General features: G+C 35.3%; 2 protein-coding genes across 2 annotated transcripts; one reads left to right on the top strand and one right to left on the bottom strand.

Annotated features, from left to right (window-relative positions):
- Positions 1–7,517: 7,517 nt before the first annotated feature.
- Positions 7,518–17,852, bottom strand: LOC128215158 (mediator of DNA damage checkpoint protein 1-like). Its single transcript, XM_052921878.1, has 13 exons — positions 17,830–17,852; positions 16,416–16,585; positions 16,160–16,212; positions 15,689–15,826; positions 15,209–15,287; positions 12,589–14,204; positions 11,714–11,824; positions 11,102–11,245; positions 10,653–10,821; positions 10,131–10,286; positions 9,353–9,378; positions 8,743–8,903; positions 7,518–7,844 (listed from the first exon to the last, which is right to left on the bottom strand). The coding sequence occupies exons 1-13, from the start codon at positions 17,850–17,852 to the stop codon at positions 7,754–7,756; spliced, it is 2,937 nt and encodes a 978-aa protein (XP_052777838.1). The 3' UTR covers positions 7,518–7,753.
- Positions 17,853–17,939: 87 nt separating this feature from the next.
- On the top strand, positions 17,940–20,752 carry LOC128213056 (transitional endoplasmic reticulum ATPase-like). The gene is made up of 3 exons (XM_052918554.1): positions 17,940–18,103; positions 18,535–18,692; positions 20,095–20,752. The coding sequence occupies exons 1-3, from the start codon at positions 18,074–18,076 to the stop codon at positions 20,186–20,188; spliced, it is 282 nt and encodes a 93-aa protein (XP_052774514.1). The 5' UTR covers positions 17,940–18,073; the 3' UTR covers positions 20,189–20,752.
- Positions 20,753–20,992: the final 240 nt, after the last annotated feature.

Here is a 20,992-nt window from a genome sequence, read left to right as displayed (position 1 = left end):
ATGGTTCAACTTTAGATTATAAAATATATATGCTTTTCACATTAACATCTGCGCGTGAAGTGAGATAAGCACATTTTCGAAGTAAAATGATCTTTCAAAAAGGATTAGCAGTTTATAACGAAGCATTGTCGATATATCTGTATATGTTCGGTATTGACATATCAATAGCTTGAGATATTATAACAAGCTTTTTTTTCGTTGTTCTTTTGAAATGAGTCCTTATTTAATTTCATATTTTTGGAAAAATTAGAAACACTAAAAAGCGAAGAAAATACTAATATAAAAGTGGTGAACAATTCCTTGTATAAGTTTGGCCTGATTGCAATGACCTTATAAGGACACTTGGGCAATCATACAGCCAAAGATAACATGTCAATGCGTTGATCTAAATGCAAGACACTGTCATACGAGTACTCTATGGGTAACTGATGTGATAGCAAAATATGTAGATTATACGTGATTTTTATCATCTTTCTATTAAAGGCCTAGTTTAATCCTTCTATAAGTGACCCCCCCCCCCCCCGAAAAAAACAACAACAAACAAACGTGTATTGAACACAACCTCTGTGTATTGATTCTTAATCTAGTTGCCTAATTGTCTTATCAGATCTCCGAACTGTATATCCTGCTGTTCAGTTTTGGAGGTTTTATTATAGAAATGGACCCTAAATGGTCCTGAGCCAATTATCAGAACACACAGGAACTTGGCCCCTAATTTGACATCAGTGCAATTAGCAGGAGATGCACAGCAGGGGATTGTCATGCCAAACATTCCTTAAACTAGGCCTTTAAGATACTATGTTGACATGTTATAATAAACATTCTTATTTTGTCTATAATTAATTTGATCCAAGTAATGTGTTAATATTTCTAAAAACGGTCCTCTTAGTCCTCTTTTTATTTGTTATAAAAACTTATAATTAATAATTTTAAAAATACTAGTAGTCGGTATATATTTTCCGAGTGAATATCAATGTTGACTATATCTTGCCTAGCCGACTTAAATTAAATATTATTATATTATAAGATCTTATTTTATCGTATCTTCATCATCATGTTTGAGCTCTTTCGAAATGAGTCGCCCTGAACAAAAACATAGCTGGTTATTTTGATGACAAATGGGACTATATATGGGTCGCCCTCCAAAGTGCAAAGGTCGTTTGAAGGCCCAAATCATAAAATGTTTAAAAGATTCATTTTTATTTAGTTTTGAGGTTCAGTATTTAGCAAGCATACATATAAACGGGTGTGATATGTGTAGCTGTAATTAGGAGTAGAGCAAATTTTACGATTTACGAAGGAATATTTTATAAGCTTTCTAACGAAAAAGCATTTGAGATTTTCCGGAAATGTCTTAATACAAAATGAATACGTTTTTGTCAAAATAGTAGGTACTACCCAATCAACTACCCAATCAACACTGTTTTGAGGCTTGGTGATAACAGCAAACAGATATTTGCATTTTTGTAACCAGGAAATGAATTATAGCTATATTGTTGACAGACTTTTCCGAAAAAAGCAAATGCTTTTTGGTCCCAAAATCTTCTTTCGATAAAATTTGATCAACACCTTATTACCCTAAATAAATATGAACTTTTGAAACATTTTAATTTTTGGTTTTCCCCACCCATTTTATCACTGTGGAAGGCCCTAAATGTTATATTTGAGCTCAATTCATGGTATCCGTATATATTAGATTGATGACAAATGAACTAATATCAATTTGATCTTTGAGCTGCACTATTCGTGTATCTCTATATTGTCGCAAGATGAACTAAAGTTGAAAGATAAATTTTACTTCGCACGGAGGACCTGTTCAAAGTCGCAAAGAAATATGTGTGTTCAACTCCGTAACAAACTTGATATGGAATACGCGAGGTATGCTTGTTTGAAGACATTTTATTGATGTTGGTGATGTCTGTCAAACGCTTTTCCTGAAAAGCTAGAGACACGATTAATATTTTTCTGAATGTTCCTCGATGCATGTCTAGGATCGGTCCATTGATAATGGGTAAACTGGTTCTCGAGAGCACTTCCTAACCCATGGGTTAACTCTTTCTCGAGAGCGCTTCCTAACCAATGGTTAAACTGGTTCTTGAGAGCACTTCCTAACCCATGGGTTAACTCTTTCTCGAGAGCACTTCCTAACCAATGGTTAAACTGGTTCTCGAGAGCACTTCCTAACCCATGGTTAAACTGGTTCTCGAGAGCACTTCCTAACCCATGGTTAAACTGGTTCTCGAGAGCACTTCCTAACCCATGGGTTAACTCTTTCTCGAGAGCACTTCCTAACCAATGGTTAAACTGGTTCTTGAGAGCACTTCCTAACCCATGGGTTAACTCTTTCTCGTGAGCACATCCAAACCAATGTGTAAACTGGTTCTCGAGAGCACTTCCTAAAACCCATGGGTAAACTGGTTCTCGAGGGCACTTCCGAGCCCATGGGTAAACTGGTTCTCGAGAACACTTCCTAACCCATGCGTGAACTGATTGTTGAGAGCACTTCCTAACCAATGGTTAAACTGGTCCTCGAGAGCACTTCTTAACCCATGGGTAAACTCTTTCTCGAAAACACTTCCTAACCCATGCGTAAACTGGATCTCGAGAGCACTTCCTAACCAATGGTTAAACTGGTCCTCGAGAGCACTTCTTAACCAATGGTTAAACTCTTTCTCGAAAACACTTCCTAACCCATGCGTAAACTGGTCCTCGAGAGCACTTCTTAACCAATGGTTAAACTCTTTCTCGAGAACACTTCCTAACCCATGCGTAAACTGGATCTCGAGAGCACTTCCTAACCAATGGTTAAACTGGTCCTCGAGAGCACTTCTTAACCAATGGGTAAACTCTTTCTCGAAAACACTTCCTAACCCATGCGTAAACTGGATCTCGAGAGCACTTCCTAACCAATGGTTAAACTGATTCTCGAGAGCACTTCCTAACCAATGGGTAAACTCTTTCTCGAGAGCATTTCTTAACCCATGGGTAAACTCTTTCTCGAGAGCAACTCCTAACCCATGGGTAAACTGGTTCTCGAGAGCACTTCCTAACCCATGGGTAAACTCTTCCTCGATAGCACTTCCTAACCCATGCGTAAACTGGTTCTCGAGAGCACATCCTAACCAATGGTTTAACTGATTCTCGAGAGCACCTCATAACCCATTGGTAAACTCTTTCTCGGGAGCACTTCCTAACCCATCGGTAAACTCTTTCTCGAGAGCACTTCCTGACCCATGGCTAAACTGGTTCTCGAGAGCACTTCCTAACCAATGGGTAATCTGGTTCTCAAGAGCACTTCCTAACCCATGTGTAAACTGGTTCTCGAGAGCACTTCCTAACCAATGGGTAAACTGGTTCTCGAGAGCACTTCCATACCAATGGGTAAACTGGTTCTCGAGAGCACCTCCTAACCAATGGGTAAACTGGTTTTCGAGAGCTCTTTCTTACCATGTGTAAACTGGTTCGAGAGAGCACTTCCTAACCCATGGGTCAACTAGTTATCGAAAGCAATAACGGTAAACCCATGGTTAAACTGGAGTTCGTTCGCTCTTAGTAACGCAGATGAACTGGCTCTCCACAGGTCTACCACATAATTGTGTTTGAGCGCTCAACCTCACGCACATTCAATTGACAAATTAATACAATGGTGATGATGGTGAAACTGGTCCTGAATAGCTAAACTTAAGCCTTGGTAAAACAGGTTTTAGAGCGGTTTACTTTAAATCGGTGGAAAGAGTGGTTAAACTGGTTCTCGAAAGCTCAGTCAAACCAGTGGTGTGACTGGTTCTCGAACATTCTGCATCACACTTCCTCAAAATTCAAATTAATTCGCTGGGGATGATGGTCTAATTGCTTCTCGGGAGAGCACTACCTAAGCCATGGTTAAGCTCTTCCTCACCCCACAAACTCAGCTGGTTTCCATTAGATGATTGTTTACCTAATCTATGGTTTAGACTGGTCCTCGAGAGCTTTTCCTCACCCGTGGATTAACTGGTTCTCGAGAGGTATATATAGTTAACTTTATTTACAGAAAGACCTTACAATCAAAACGAAATAAAATGGTTAAATCTAGGACAAGTTCAACCAATGTTAAGCTTTGCCTCTAATATAAACACAAATTTATAAACATTTACAAAACATGTACATTCATAGTCTAATTAACAAATTCAGCTAAATATACAGTTTACCACTTGACCCCTAACTGTGTTAGAGTCAACTTGCTGCATTTTAAGTCTCAGACGCGCACATGCTAATTTTTATTTAATGCCTGGACAAGATATAATTGAGTCCTGGAATAATGTCATCAGTGCACAAACACACCATATCTGATTAATGCTACTGAAAAGTGGGGATGGAACCACCTGGTCAAAGATGTGAAAGTTCTTTATTTTATTAGTTGCTCTTTCAACATGAATTCTTTCAGCTCCAAAAATTTGGGTCCTTTTCACTTCAATGTCAGTCTTTTGAATGTATTGTCCTAAAACTGGAGGAATATTCAACCGGACATCTTTTTCATCTAACAGGTCTTGTATGTCAAACCCCTTGTCAGCCATAACACTATCCCCTGCTTTGAATTCTAAACCAAGGAATCCACTTCGCTGTGCAATTTCTCTATCAGGTATATTTCCCCAATACAATTGACTGACAAATGTAATTCTACCACATGGAGCTGTTCCTATCAAACCCTTTAAAGTGTTAGAGCTTTTGTAGTTCGAGTAAGTTTGACTCTTCGATAAAAGTGAGGATGCCATCTCAGTTTTGATTCCTATACATTCAATGATAACTCTGGTAGTTGGCAATAAAGTGTTGAAGTCTCTAGTTTGAGTAAAGCTCTTAACAAAAAAGGTATGATAAAATACTGCAGCTAGAGTTATGGGCCATTTTAAGCATTGCACTCCTGCTTAGTGAGAACTATCTGTATAAAAGTTTGAAGTCCATATCGTAAAGACTTTTCTAGTTATGCTCTGACAAACATTTGATGGAAATGAAGTGCAATACTAATTATTAAATAAGTTTTGCACCCCGAGTTATGGGTATGTTCACAGAAATTTCCCTTAAATGACAGTGATTGTTTTGGAAATATTTTTCCAGCCTCTGCCTTGCAAATTGGAAAAAAAAATCCAGATTGGGAAAAATACAAAATCAGATTAAAATAGTAATAATACATGTTTTCACCTTTTTATGCATACTTTATGCTGTGAAAGAGTTAAGATTTTGTTTGTTTTTCAAGAAATTCATTGCTTGTTTATTCACTTACATAATGTGCATTTATCAAATTGGGAAAAAATATAAATTTTGGGGGAAAATAGACATTTTTCGCAAGGGGAAAATACCTTTAAAAGGCAGTAAACTGCACCAAAAAAAAAATCACTGAATGTCAATACCTCAAAAGACTTGCGCTCCGGACAAGAAAAATAAATGAAATAACTCAAAAATACTGAGTTATGGTTTTGTGCACTGCACTTCTCCTCAATGTGATCTATATGTATATGAAGTTTAGTTTAATCTTTTATTTTTTAACAGCAATTGTGAAGAAAGTTGTATTAAAACCAAATCACCCTTGTTTGCACAATGTTGCGTGAGAGTGTTGTCTTGTGTTGTGGGGGAAACCGAAAACCTGGAGAAAAACACCACTCGTCCGGCTTGGTGGCCACCAACCAAATCTCGCTTGCTAAGGTAAGGAATCCAACCCAGGTCCCCTTGGTGAGAAACAAGTGCGCTAACCAGACAACCTAAATTTCAAGATGCACTCACACCTACCATGACTATATCCAAAATTTCATGTGTTTTTTTAGTAACACCTAAGGAGACAATTTAAAGAATAACTAGAACTCTGCGAGTCGGATGTGTCGCCTGACAAATTATATACTGTTTACCTGTCATTATACCTGTTACATTGGCATTTAATTCATATATAGACAATGATGTTGCTATTTAACTTTTAAGAGTAGGTGGCATTTGAACTGCTGCGGACAAAAAATGCCCAAATGAAATCAATCAAAGGGAAAAAATGTCCCTAGGTCAAGTTCAACATGAAAAATAACAAAGGGCAATAACTGTAATATGAAAGCAAGAGATACAGTTTTTGTGCACTGCCCCCCTCCCCCAATAAGATCTACATATAAAGTTTCAAGTTGATAAATCTTATAGTTTTTTGAGATATGCTCCGGACAAAAATTAGCAACAACAATTAACAAAGGGCAATAACTCTAAAAATATGGGAGCAAGAGTAACGGTTCTTGTGCACTGCACTTACCCTCAATGACATCTATCAACCTATTAAGTTTCAGGTTGATACCTCTTATAGTTTACGATATATGCCCCAGACAAAATTTAAGCTTGAAAATTGACAAAGGGCAATAACTCTAAATATATATTGATGCAAAGAGTTACGGTTCTTGTGCACTGCACTTGCAATGTGATCTATCTAGCTATGAAGTTTCAAAAGTTGATACCTTTTATATTCTCCAAGATATGCCCCGGACAAAACTTTAAGCATGAAAATTAACAAAGTGCAATTACTCTAAAACTAAGAAAGCAAGAGTTACTGTTATTGTGCACTGCACTTGCCTTCCATGAGATCTATCTACATATGAAGTTTCAAGTTGATAACTCTTATATTCTACAAGATATGCCCCGGACAAAACTTTTAAGCATGAAAATTAACAAAGGGCCATAACTCTAAGAATATGGAAGCAAGAGCAACAGTTCTTGTGCACTGCACTTGCCCTTAATCAGATCTATCTACATATGAAATTTCAAGTTAATTCCACTCATAGTTTACGAGATATGCCCTGGACAAAAACGGGACGTGCCTCCGCAGCCGACAAAAGTAACCCCTATATGTCGCCTCGTCAGGCGACACAAAAATGATCATAACCGGATAAATGCTAGAATTATATCCACATGATATACATGAGCATATGTGTTCTTGCAACATATGTACAAAGTTTCATTAGAATAATTTTAACTGAGTATTATACCCACAGGTTTTACATGAGCAAGTTTTCTGGCAACATGTGTAAAAAGTTTCATATATTATTTCAACTGTGTGTCAGTGTGTTGTGAGTATATCATGAGCTCGATGAGCAGAAGAGTGGCCTTTTTACTGAACTGTTTGTGTTGCCATAGCATAATGCCTTTATCATATGGCTCTCTATTCACATACAAACTATCATGAATACAGTTATTTCAGTTATGCCAACACAAAGTAAAAACGTGGTAATTTCACTAATTGCATTGCCATAGCAACCGCAATGATGCCCTCTGTCAACATACCAAGTTTGCAACTTTGTTAAGTTCTTGCAGCGTCTAGTTTTTCCAGACGGGAGCACAAACAGACAGAGGGTAAACAGGTTCGACACTAATACGCAGCATCACAGAACATCTAAGGATTAAGCAGTCTGTTCATTTTAACTGAAACAGTACATAAAGCGAACTAGATAATTGAAAACAGAAATCAAACCAATTTTAATGAAATTTTTATTCATTTTAACATACAAAATAAGAAACTGCATTTCAATAAAATGACATAACCAGCAATGAAAATGAAGACCAAAATATATTTTAGAGATCTGATATTTCAGGTAAAATGTGATACATTAAAAATAGATGCAATGACAATAAACAGTTTTGTTAAAGAGTTCAACTAAAATATGTAATCAAATTGCTAAATGGAACATTTTGATAAAAAAAATAAACAAAGATAAAAATACATAAGGCATTGAATAATTGAAAATTTTGAGATAGTCCATCATCTTTTTCTTTTCTTGTTTGCAGTTTCTGGTCCTGTTGAGATGGCCCCTCCATTTCGTTTACCGTTGCTCTTGTGGAATAAGCGATATATGAGAGATGCTAAGGATAACATCCAATTCAATTTCATATTATAATATTGTACTCATATCAGGTCGGTAGGCATGCATGCAATAAATTGCAATGCTATTCGCTTATCCAGCTGGCTTGTTATTGAAGATACTCTTACTTTCAAATAAGCAGTACCACAATTAATACAATTGTTTTAATTTACAGAAAAGGATGTCCCGATGAATAAATATCGAAAACAATGGTTCTTTTGAAGGATACCTTGTTTAATTTGAAAGAAACAGTATTTATACCTTATGAGACAGTACTTGATCACTGTAAACCTGTAAGGACTACCAGTCATTTAATATTTGTGCGATTTCAGCTATTAAAATTCATTGTTACAGTCTTGTTATCAGTATTTAACATTTTTCATAAATGCATTTTTTAGTAAGTAGTTGAAGGTTTATCACTCAAAATTTATGTTTGTTATACATGTATAGGTATTAATTCTAAATATGATTGTCACTTTAAATATTGTCCTTGCGCTATATGGAACCAAAACAGTAACGTCACACACTATTGCCATGATTCAAATTTCAAATTATTATTAGATTTTTAAAATGTATGGATTTAAAAACTACACAAAATTTAGCAAAAGAGCAACTTAATGGAAAGCAAATTTTTATACAAATTAAATTCATCAGCTTAATATAATTTATAATTACATAATATGATTGCAAATCCCTGTCATTTAAATATTCATAATCCTTTAACCAACAAATATCATTTAGAATCCTTGGACAAGAAAGTGCATTTGGATTCAATATTCAAAACTTGCCAAAGTTGGACAAAATCAGATTTAACAGCCACGTTCATATTCACTTTAAAAGAAGAAAAACTTATTTTGTTAATTATAGTTGTTTTCCTTATAAAGGATATGAAGTAATGTCCACCTCCTGTCGAAGAATGCCAGAGAGCACAAACTCAGGGGAGACAACCTGTACTCCATTTTTCACTGCATGATCACAAACTCCCCTGTCTTCATCGCAAGAAACCACCACCGTCTCACTGGAGGCTGACTTGGGCATGCTGGCTAGATACTGAAATAGAACATGATATCTGTCCTGAATCCAGATCTTAATTCAAACATTTCCTGAGAGTGGTATCAAACATCACAGAGTGCGATGAGTTCCCTCAAATGATAGTTTTATACAAAGAGGGAGCAATATGAAAGCATATTGAAAATCACAGAACTGAAATAGAGCATGGAAAAGATTCAGATAATTGTGGTTAAGTTAATAACTAAAGCTATCACAGAATGTGATGAGGGCAGCCAAATGCTAGCATAATCCCCTGTTCTCCATTCAGTGCCAGACCGAGCAAGCCACAATAGATCTCAAAATTGTTTAGAAAGCACCTGACAACATATAATTAAGTTAAAAAATTATTGGTCCAGTATTACATTGGTTTGTTCAAGATGAATTTTATTGGGCACTGACTTTCTTATTAATGTAAGAAGTAAGTAATTTTATCCTACTATTTATTTTACCTTTGCACCAGCACACTGCAATATATCTGAAACAGAATAAAATGTTATTTAGTTCTTACTTACATTAAAATTGTTCATTAACCCTTTCAGTACGAAATATATAATTAAAAGTATATTCTATTATTCTGTCTCAATAATGTGACATCAGCTGTCTCCCAGGCTGTTTCATTGATAGGAATACAGCAATCATAGGGTTAAATTCAACGTTCCAAAAAGTTGCACATTGCAAATACATACCGGTGAGGCGCAAAAAACGGTAGTAAAAGAGGTATATATAAATTAACAGAATCAGGGTAATGTGTTTTCATAAGAAGTTAAATATTTCTAAATGACTACTGAAATACTTTAAATCTTACACCAACTTAATGTACATAAAATATTTTGGGTATGTATTTAGCCCTTAAGCTGCTGATGGCGATTTTAAAGGCTTTGCAAACAGCTCGGAACCAGACCAGACGTCGAGTAACTCGGCGCCTGGTCAGGTTCCAAGCTGTTTGCCACTCAGTCAATATATCCCCAAAGTTTTAAGTAAATTGAAAGAAATTTAGAATAAACCAGACAACATTTTTGAGCAGACGACAATTTACCCAGCATGCAAAGGGTTAATCAAGAAAATGAAGCAAAAGAAATATTTGGCAGTATTGAGCAATGAATTATATGAAGGCAGATGGGTGCACATGCTGGTTTCCATAAGGGCAGGAGGGTGCTCCCAAAATAAGACATGGTGCAGCACCCTTCCATAACTCTTCAGCTAAAAGCTTAATTATCTTTACGGTACCTTTCATAACTGTGGCCGGGGGTTTCACAGACTTCGTGACATGCACTGACATCCCCTGTAACATGGGCTTGTCTCGGGCTCGATCCAGGGAAAGGTGAAGGATAAACTTGTACTTCTTTTCCGAAGCATCGTCTTTTACCAAGAATGGAGTTGGGTCTGAAAGATATATTACATTGAAGAAGAGTGACAACATGGAAACATTAAGCATGGTTGTAGCTAGTTTGCATTGAATTTTTATTACAAAATATGTTTCATAAAAGGGAACATTCCTTTCTCAGACTGTGTCTAGCGCTCCAAAGCTATTCATGTTATTCATGTTTGGAGGTTTATAAACTACACATGACCCGGATATTTTCAAAAGGTAACTGTATTTGTAGCCCCAAAAGAAGAAAACTTAATAGTTTGAGGAAGTTTAAAGTTTATTGCATGTTAATGCCACTGAAATAGACACCAAAGCTATAACATTTCTTCGAAAAACTGAGAAGTATAAAATTTTGTAATACAAAAGTGTCAGTTCCATACCCAGAAACATTCCGCTGTCCTTGCTTGCCTTGAGCCATTCAGGGGAAACTATCGGGACTCCGCGTGCGACACAGCACAAGAACTTCATGGTCCGACGCACCTGGTCTGTCACTAAGTGAGTCACCATGGTAACATCACCTACTAGCTCCCCACCTAGATCTTTAACTATCTGTGAAAGAGAGTTTATACAGGTATTAATGTACACATAGAACTGGTGTCTCACCTGAATCTGGATAGCATGAGTCTCGAAAGCGAACTTCAGAAACATTCCCGAAAAGTTCGAGTCCAGCATGAGTTCTAACATCTGATAATAATAATTGTCAATCCTGAAAAACAGCCAATGGTCTGATTGAGTATCAGGGATTCTTGCTTTTATGAGATATTAAAGATGTGTTTTTCATGACTCACAGTTTTTTAAACGTGTTGAGTAGTACCTACTAGTTCCATACCTTTTCTCCCTGTTCATCTACAACTCCTGTAAACATGACCTTGGCTCGATGACCTTCAGTTGTGGTTTTTCTCAAGGTCGGAGAGTTTGTCACTTCACTGACGACTGATTTACCAGTTGACTTTGGAGTATACACAGCTGACACCTGCTTGTAATATAAAACATCATATGTGTCAAACTTTCCAAATATAACTTTTCCTTCCAAATTAAGTCAAAATTCAGTTGATTTGTTTACAATGGCAAAGAATTGGCAACTACACTGATGGCTGTGTGACCAGCTGACTTTTGAAAGGACAATGCTAATACCTGCTTGTAAAAAAGCTGCATATTATTTCAATTCAAATTTCAACTTTAAGTCAAAACTCAGTCATGGTTTTTTCCCATGGTTAATTGCATAAACTGTTTTTGAAATACAAGCTGTGGCCTCATATTTCTGTCTCATCAACATTACTCACTTATTTATATATGTGTTGACTGTTGAGGTGTTTTAGCTAGATTCCTGGACCTCCTATCATGGGCTGTTGATGATCTGGCCTAGATTTTGTCCCTCTAACCTGGCTCCCATTCCCTACTCTATTAATAACTATTATTTTTTTTCATCAACATTACTCACCCGTTTATGTAGGTGTTTAGGTGTTTCAGCCAGATTCCTGGACCTCCTCTTGGAGGCTGGAGTGGCTGCTGCCTCGGTTTTCTGTCTCTTGTCCGGCTTCTCTTCCTCACTCTAGAGAACCAATGAAATAAGTTTGAAAGGTTTTTTATGACATTGGGTCATTTAACTGTTTGACTTCAGGGAAGCATTCAGGGGAATTAAGTAACAGCCATCCCTTGTTTGGACAAAATATTTTAAAGATAATGAATGGCAATAAATGTTAACATAAGTGAAAAGATAACTGTTGGATCATTTATTAATGATACCAGCTCATGCATTTGGTTTAATCATATTTTATTGAGCAAAATTTATCAACATTTCAATACAAATACATAATCACATTTCAATCGATTCATGGTGCCATTGATTTTTTTGGTTACCAATATTGGAACTGAACTTTGGCCCATTTTTCAATGCAAAAACAAATACTTTTTGACAAATAGCGACAATAAAATTCCACATTTTTTTTAGATTTAATAAGTTGTGTTTTCTTTTATTTCATCACCAAATTGGTACCCTAAATGTTGTTTTAGTGGAATATTTGGTGTATTCTTAAAGAAACAAACTTTATCAAATTCTTTTATGATGTTTGTCTATATTTTAAAGCATTCTTTATTTTGAGGCAAATTGGAATTCCAATTATTTCAATTAAAATTATGCATCTTTACCAATCACAAAGGCCTTGGACTAAATGCTGAGAATGATGATAAATAACACTAAATTTTGTCTTAACAATATTCTTTCTTATCTAGTGAGAGTAGTATCATCCAATTTACTGTTGAACATGAATTTATTCTATTTGTTTTGACTACATGTAAAGAATATGGATCAAATACCTTTTGTGAATCACTGTCACTTTCTTTTCTCTTCTGTCCTCCATTGCGTTTTCCAACTGCTTCTACTTCATTTTTATCAGAGCTTTCCTCTTTTACTTGTCTAGTTCTCCTATTACCCCTTATACTATCTTGAGAAGAATTTTCTGAATTGTCTGATTGTTCAATATTTTCGACAGGCTTCTGTTTTGATCTTACACTTCTGCCTTTTCTTCCTGAAGTAACTTTATGTTCACTATCATCTTGGGATTTAATATTATCCTTTGTGTCTTCCTGAGATTCAACTATTTTTTGTTTAGTTCTAGTGTTAGTTTTTCCTCTTCCTACTTTTTCTATTATAACTTCAGTGTCTTCATGTGCTTCCACTTCGGCTTCAGTTTTCTCTTCTACTCCCTTGGAACTAGTTGCTCTATCTCTAGATGTATTAGCTTTGCCACTACTACCTTGTTTACCATCACTTAATGAACTTTCATCCTCCTCTGATGTCTTATTTCTTGTTACCCGTTTGCCTTTTCTCTCCACACTTTCATCAACATGTGTTGCTTTATCAACATCATCTGTTCTTACTTTACTTCTACTTGCTCTTTTCGAGCCGGTTATTACTGCCTTTTCTTCTATTGCACCATCATCAACAGCATCAGGATTTTCAGACACATTCTTTCTTGTTCCTCTTCTATTTGTTATTTCCACTTTGTTTTTATTAGCAGTCTCACTCTCAGATTCTGCTTTATTCAATCTACCTCGAGTCTGTTTATTTCCTCTGCCAGGTTTATCGTTGCTGTGAACCTTTATTTCATTATCACTTTCTTTCTCATCACATTTATCTTCTATCTTTTCTATCATCATAATTTTACTTTTCCTTTTCTCAACATTTGTTGCACTTGGTTCTTCATCCTTAGTTTCATCTAGCTTTCCACCTCTTCTTGATTTTTTAACTGGTACTTCACTGGTTTCTGCTATTTCCATATCAGAACTCTTTAACTCAGTATTTTTCTTTTTGTTTATACCTCTTTTACCTCTTCTAGGACCCACTGTATGAACTTGACTCGTTTCACCCTTTTCCGAATTAGTGTCAACTAACTCATCAGTATCTTTCTCAATTTTCATAATACTTTTGCCTACCTTTTCCAAATCAGCACTCTCTAACTCTTCCGTGTCCTTTTCAATCTTTACATTACTCTTGCCCCTCCTGGCACCTACTTTATCAACTTCACTGGTTTCAACCTTTTCTAAATCAGCACTTACTAAGTCTTTAGTGTCCTTCTCAACCTTTACCATTCTCTTGCCTCTTCTAGCTACTACTTTATCAAAAGTTTCAGGCTCAGTTTTAGACTCATCAGCTGCACTAACTTCACCAAAACCATCTTCAGCTTTAACATTTGCTTTAGCTTGTTTTGATCTTCCACCTCTTCTTGTTGGTTTTTCTTTATGAGAAGTTACTTCTTCTTTAACTTTTGCATCTTCAGATGTTTCAACCTTTATCTCACAATCCATCTCCATTGGTTCTTCCTCTACTAATTTAGCAGTTGAACGCCTGCCTCTTCTTGTAGAACTTACAGGAGCTTTTGATAATGTTTTTGTTTTAATAGAATTTGATACAGGTTCTGCTGAACTTTTGCCTGAAAAAAAGAAATACCAGCTACCATTCAAAGAGATAGAAAAGGATTATACAATATGGTTATAACTTCTGCGTTTTGATCAGACAGGTTGTATTCGACACTTGTGTATTTTTCAGATTCAGATGTCATGAAGATCCAGGCAAGGGATATCAAAATCTGCAAAAATCCACAAGAGTCGAATATGATATCGGGATCAGTAGTAATAACCCTTTAATTATATAGAAGTAACTGGCTTAAATCACTTTAAAGACATATGATATCATGATAAATGTAATTTTTATGACATACTATTTTGTTTTATGACGTCATTTTAAAGACATGCAATGATACTTGTTCTGTCATGATGTCAGCACAGTGGAATATGGCCGTATTACACTGGATTGAAATACAGACTACCTTTTCTTTTGCTTTATGGACATTGATTATGACATGGCAATTCTTTAAAAATAAAATAACACTTACAAGCTGATGGGTTCAACCCCAATAGATCGGTCTCATAGCCTCTCAAAATTGACAGTTCAGTATTGGTTTCATTCCAGGAAATGGACTAAATTGAGCTTTATTCTATTAGCCATCAGCTTTTGTAACAATCTAGCCTAGAGAAAAACTTTTAAAAAAAATATACCGTTATTAAAACAAGGGGTTCTAACAGCAGATATTTGTCTGTCTTGAAAAAAAGCCTGAGGTCTGTTTGAGTATGAGGGATTCTTGCCTAAAACTGGACGAAGGGTGTTAGACCCCTTTTGAAACTGATTCTTTAGTAATTTATATGTATTTCAAGGTCCTTTTCTTCCCTACATAAGATGCAGTTTGTGTCTAGTACAATGTTTTGACAAATTGTTTTTGCATTTCTTGTTTCAAAAAGCTTCACACATTTACTGCTAATTTTAACAAATAACAATAACCAAAAGATACTTCAAATGGCAGGAAGAAAAAGCATACCTCAAGCATCAGATTTGACGCTTGATTAAAAACAATATTGACTACTACCATAACCAACAAACCTGGTGCTACTACAGCAACTTTACTTCTTCTTCTACTAGACCTGGTTTCCTGACTGGACTCTGAACTGGTCTCTGAACCCTAAAAAGAAGGGAACCTATCACAAACTATGAAAATGAAAATTTCATTAAAAGTATAGTGTTTTTGTTGTTTTTCTTATTGGATATTATCTTTAATAGTATGAATTCTACTTATAAACAGAATTAAAATGATTGGATGAACATGTGGTTTTAAATTATTATCATTTCTGCAATGCATGTAGTGCGGGATATTGCATTGCTTTGTGGTATTCAGCTCATCACTAGAGCATGTTACACAGCTAGGCCTTTTTAGCTTTTTTTACTGGAAAAAGCAAGTGATAAAAAGTAAATCTGACACTCCTCATCATATAATACACACTTTTACTTAACTCTTCCAGGAACCATTCTTTTGCATCAAGAAATAACACAGTGAGTCATATGCTACACAAATTTTCCTATTACCCGTTTGACAAAGGCAACCTTCTTGGGTGAAGGGCTGCCTTTTCTCTTCTCCGGGCTGGCTAGAGCTGACTTTAAGGGTGTTTTACTGGGGCTGACAATCACTTCAGGCACCGGTGGGGTCTGAGAAATATCTGTGACCTTGAGTTTGATAAGCACAAATTGATATAAAGGGAAACTACAAATACAATTAAACACATCTAGAATTTCCTTTAATGTGCATTTCATTGCAAATTAAAACAACAGAATCACTATCTTACACAAATGTTTAATGGATTAAAAGACTAACAGAACAAATTCTTATTCTAATTGTTGCAAAACCACTTCATGTCTTAAGGCAATTTTCAAAGATAGAACATTTTATGCACTTGTCTGTCACCAAACAAGTAAGACACAAAGTAAAAAGTATTCCAAAGGTATGCTCTCATTTAATCTGCTCTGAGGAACATATTTAAAAAAAAAATAATGCAATACCTCATCCAGATCTTGTGTTGCATCGTCATCAACTACTCCAAACTTCTGTGTGGCTAAAATGAAAAGCATATTTTTCTTATGGTTATAGCAAAAACATTGCAACAAGATAATTGAATAAATGGAAACTTAGTCTGACAGTAGTAAGTATTCACAATAACATACAAAATTAAACAAATTATTTAAGGATCAAGTTCTTAAGACCAATAGCAATAGCCACATCTTTATATATGTATATGTTGACTTTTAATAACAATACCTTCACTTTCACTGTCAGATGCATACACTTGGGTTGCAGCTTCCTCGTTAGCAGTTTTCTTTTCTTTCTCATCCGCTTCATTCTGACCCTCTTGGTCTTCAGCTGGTTTGCCTTTCTTTTTTCTAGTGCTTTCATTTGATGTCTTTGCTTTTTCCTGTCGTCTCGACCAACTGATCTACATCCCTCTGCCTGATGAGAAATCGCGTATAGCCATTCTTAAAGCTAATCTCAAGAAATCACCTGTTGCTCTGTAAGTACACATGTACTTGGTACCTTTATTACATTATCAATTTGAACATTCAGTAATTGAGATTCTGCAAAAAAAAATAATTTAATAGTTAAAATATCTCATGTGTCAAAAGAAAAAAAACCTATTGATTCATTCACATTTCCTATACTTATATCACAAAAAAAAACACAAAAATCACAACCCTTATTAAGACAGTTAACAACTCAGGGTTCGAATTTAACTTCGAGGAGCACTCGCAAAATTTTGCGAGTGCATTTTGAGGCAACTCGCAAAATGACAAATCAACTTGCAATTTTATTATTTGCTTTATTCCCTTATAATATTGTCTAATTAAAGTAGAAATTAACACCTAAGACATATTATGAATATTAAAAAGTATCAATCTTGAGTGACTCGATGGAAAGACTCGTCTGATGCTGGCAGCTTTTGATAACAAAGCTGTACAATAATTTGACATTGTTCACTTTGTATATTTACCCTCGCCATCGGGTAATTTAATACCCATTCGACAAGCATGCTACAGATTTCATTAAGTCTATAAGTATTAAAAACAATAAAATAATAAATTTAAAATAAAAAAGCAACAGTAAATGTAGCGTGGATACTTTGGACCATGAAATATATTGATCAACGAAGTCTATTCATTTAGACAGGATGATGGGGTTTACATATAGTGCGCAAAGCGCTAAATTTAGCCAATGACTGAGCTAGGTGATTAAGTCATTCGTATTTACTTTGTATTATGCACGCCTCGGAGCATCCCGGAAAGATTCGAGATAAACTCGGCCTTTTCCGTATTTGTTCTATTTTTGTAAACCTACTAGAGCCTGACTCCGTACTGTCTTCTTTATACCTGTAGTGTAAACATGCCACTTATAGGCTGTTTACACTCGACTACATAGCGGAATTAAGTTCATGTTTATTCTACTTTCCTTTTAACATTTTGTAGTCTAGAAAAAGCCACTCGCAGAATTTTGCGAGCTTGAATAAAAGTCACTCGCAATTTCCAAATGTCGCTCGCATTTGGCGAGTATGCGAGTCTAAATTCGAACCCTGCAACTAGTACAGATATGTTCAATTTCAATATTAGGCTCTTAAAATTCTCTAAACCAAGGAAATTAGGTGCTTTGTTTCTTTGTTTTAAATATACTATGGTTATTTCACAATTCTGATGGCCCTGGTCCCATTAAATAAAAGGTGAGAAAAACACTGATTTAGTATGTGAAATTAATACATATTAAAAACTGGTATAAGTAATTAACTGTTTATCTACTTGCAGGATGTGGACCTGATATACCTGGCCAATGTCACTCATGGCTTCTCTGGAGCTGACTTGACCGAGATCTGTCAGCGCGCGTGTAAACTAGCCATCCGCCAGTCTATAGAGGCAGAGATACGACATGAGAAGATGAGGCAGGACAATCCAGACGCTGATATGGTACGAGCTGAAGTATTTAATTAAAGTATTTATGACTGGTTCTTTTACTGTCATAATGTATAGGTTGAAGCAAAATTTGACATTTATTAGCAATGGTTTTAAGAAAGAATCCGTTTAAGCCATCAGGATAATAAATATTAATCAAGGAGAACGCTTGAAATATGCTTAAAATCTGTGACAATCATGCAAGACTGACTTCTGTACTTGGAATGACTTGCAGTGAAAGCATGTAAGCAGAAGGAAGGGTGTACTGATTAGGTCATACTTACTTAATTCATTGTTAGTAAAGTGCAGTTACATGAAAATGGTTCAGCCTTCCAGTTTTAAATTCTTATTGCTGACTTGTATGTTTTATTTTCAAACTCCCGGAAGTCTCTTGACTTTTATGTTTCTTCATGAAAGGTTAACAATTCTCCTTCTGTCCATTGTAGGAGGTAGAAGAGTATGATCCTGTGCCAGAGATCGTCCGTGCCCACTTTGAGGAGGCAATGAAGTTTGCCCGTCGGTCCGTCAGCGACAATGACATTCGCAAATATGAAATGTTTGCACAAACCCTCCAACAGAGCAGAGGCTTTGGAGGAAACTTCAGGTAAATATATGGTTCACTTGAACATTGTGGATAATTTATCATCTGAAGTCATAGCTTATAAATGTCCATCTTCTTTTAAAAATAATTTGAGCTGAAACATCATTGTGTGGTAACTTTAATCTTGAACGTGGAAAATTTTCAAAGATATTTACATATGTAAAGTACTTGTTCACATTGACCAGGCACTCTCTTTGATCAGCTGAGAAAATAACCCATATGATCATTAACTATGCTGAAATAATTGAAGTTCAATCTTTTCTGACACATCAAAGTTACTTAATTTTGAAAACCTAGAGATTTAGATCACTCAGTGGTTTCCCTTTTACTATACAATATATTCTGCCACTGGGGATGTATGGGTGGTCCACAGCTGTTGAGTGTTACTGTCATTACGTCAGTTTTTCATGCCTTTTATGTCGCTGAAACAGCAACTAAATCTGCAAGACAAAACTGTTGGCTTTCCAATAAAAGTCAAATAAAGTTGGGAAGGACTGTGTTAATTTAAGATAATGTAGCGATTCTGCATTTAAAGTTGCAATAAACTTTTGTTTTTAACTAATTTTAAATAGTACAGATGTTTTACTGGCAGTTTACTTCCTTTTTATGTGTTTGATTCACCAATAGGTGTTTGATTTTGCTGATGAATGAAAACATTAATCATCCATCTTCCATTTTAATGAATTTTGCAATAAAATTTAATGAATATGAAAATGATTACACTGGACTATTTTAACCGCAATAAAAAAAGTCCTTAAATACCGGTTTTTGTATTTCTTTCATTTTCTTTGATCATCTTTAGATACCTAACAGCTTTGCATTTGTTTTTGATATATATTTTGATGCATCATGCATTGATCTTTCTTTGGAATAACTGAAGTATAGTAAATTTTATGCTTGTAATTAATGGAATTGCCCAGTACTTGAGTCTTTATTGTGGGTTTATAATGGGAATTTTCCTTGTCAAAATAGACAATCACTTTGAGTTTGTCTGTTTTTCGAAAACAACTTGGCGGCGATGTGTTAAATCTTTTAACCTTGGCCATAATCCATAGCCATTCAAGACATTCAGTTCAACTTGGTACTCTTGTTGCTAGAGATGATGCCCACATGAACAGCAAGGCCCATAACTCTGACTTTAATATTTGTCAAGTTTTGCCTCTTATTTGTGTGATAGAAAATAGATGAACGTTGTCTCTTGTTTAAACCTGGTTGTATTGTATATATTCATTACATGTTTTGCCATCTATGATTATAAACCAAGATCATGAACATACTTCATCAAATTTGATAAAAATTTATTAGCAAAATAAATTACCGTTGTCTACAGTATATGAAAGAAACATGTGTTTTGTGATGTTTAAAGCTGACACTGCGTATTCACTATCCCAAATTTTCATTTCAGGTTCCCAGGTTCCACAGGCGGTGGTCAGGGTCAAAACCAGGGTGGGGGCTCTGGGGGCCAGTTTGAGGAGGGAGATGATGACCTTTACAGTTAAACTCTGCCCGCCCCCTCACATACATCCAGTCATATCCACATGGACTTTTCACTTACAACATTAGACACTTACTTTCAATATTGTAGACTGAAATTTTGCCTTTGTTGATCAACCTCAGTTTGTTTTTTCACTTAGTGGATATCATTTTGTGAACAATATTAGTGGTGATTTTATTTTAGGTTGTTTAAAAAAAATGTGCTTCTTATAAAAATCATTCCCTTATATTGTAAACCAAAAAAAGCATTTTCTCTAAAAAGTAACAAACTAGACAGATGGGAAGTATAGTTATAAGTGCTGTTTTTCATCTAACATTATGTGTTTTCTATTGTTTAAATTATCATAATTTATGTGTGTATATTTGTGAACATTGTTACTGTTCTTGTCTAAGCTGGCTGAAGTTATGAAGGGATGGAAGACGGACAAAGGTTTATTCTATTCCTGCCATTATACAACACAAATGACAAGCATATATAAGACTTATGCATTGGTTCTAAACTTGGTTGAAGAGAAGAATTTATTTATTGGTATATTTAGCAACATTGTGTCAATAAAGATCAAACATTATTGGCTTATGTTTTATGCTATTAATTTGATCTACTTGTAGATGTTTACATGTACTTCACAAGAATTCACAGAAATATCATATGATGCAGTTCCGAAAATTACTGTGTTTGATTCTTGAAGTGAATGTCCATTAAGATTGATCTAGGGAAAGTAATAAAAATGTTACATCAAACTGACGAACAGGTAACATGAACCCTGTAGAGCTTTGTAGAAACAATTATACTACAGATAGACTCCAAG

This window comes from Mya arenaria, chromosome 13 (genome assembly GCF_026914265.1).
Source record: "Mya arenaria isolate MELC-2E11 chromosome 13, ASM2691426v1".
Taxonomy (NCBI): Eukaryota; Metazoa; Mollusca; class Bivalvia; order Myida; family Myidae; genus Mya; species Mya arenaria.
The sequence above is the reverse complement of the archived record's forward strand: the minus strand, read 5'-3'. Positions and strand labels throughout refer to the sequence as shown.

Bases quoted from the DNA above. Each gene is read 5' to 3' on its own strand.
- LOC128213056 (XM_052918554.1), top strand. From the start codon at position 18,074: ATGAGGCAGGACAATCCAGACGCTGATATG. The intron at 18,104-18,534 runs GTACGAGCTGAA...TGTCCATTGTAG, and splicing joins ACAATCCAGACGCTGATATG to GAGGTAGAAGAGTATGATCC. The intron at 18,693-20,094 runs GTAAATATATGG...TTTTCATTTCAG, and splicing joins GGCTTTGGAGGAAACTTCAG to GTTCCCAGGTTCCACAGGCG.
- LOC128215158 (XM_052921878.1), bottom strand. From the start codon at position 17,852: ATGGGACCAGGGCCATCAGAATT. The intron at 14,205-15,208 runs GTTTGTTGGTTA...TCTTTTTTTCAG, and splicing joins AGTTGCTGTAGTAGCACCAG to GCAAAAGTTCAGCAGAACCT. The intron at 9,379-10,130 runs GTACCGTAAAGA...ATTCTGTTTCAG, and splicing joins CCCGGCCACAGTTATGAAAG to ATATATTGCAGTGTGCTGGT.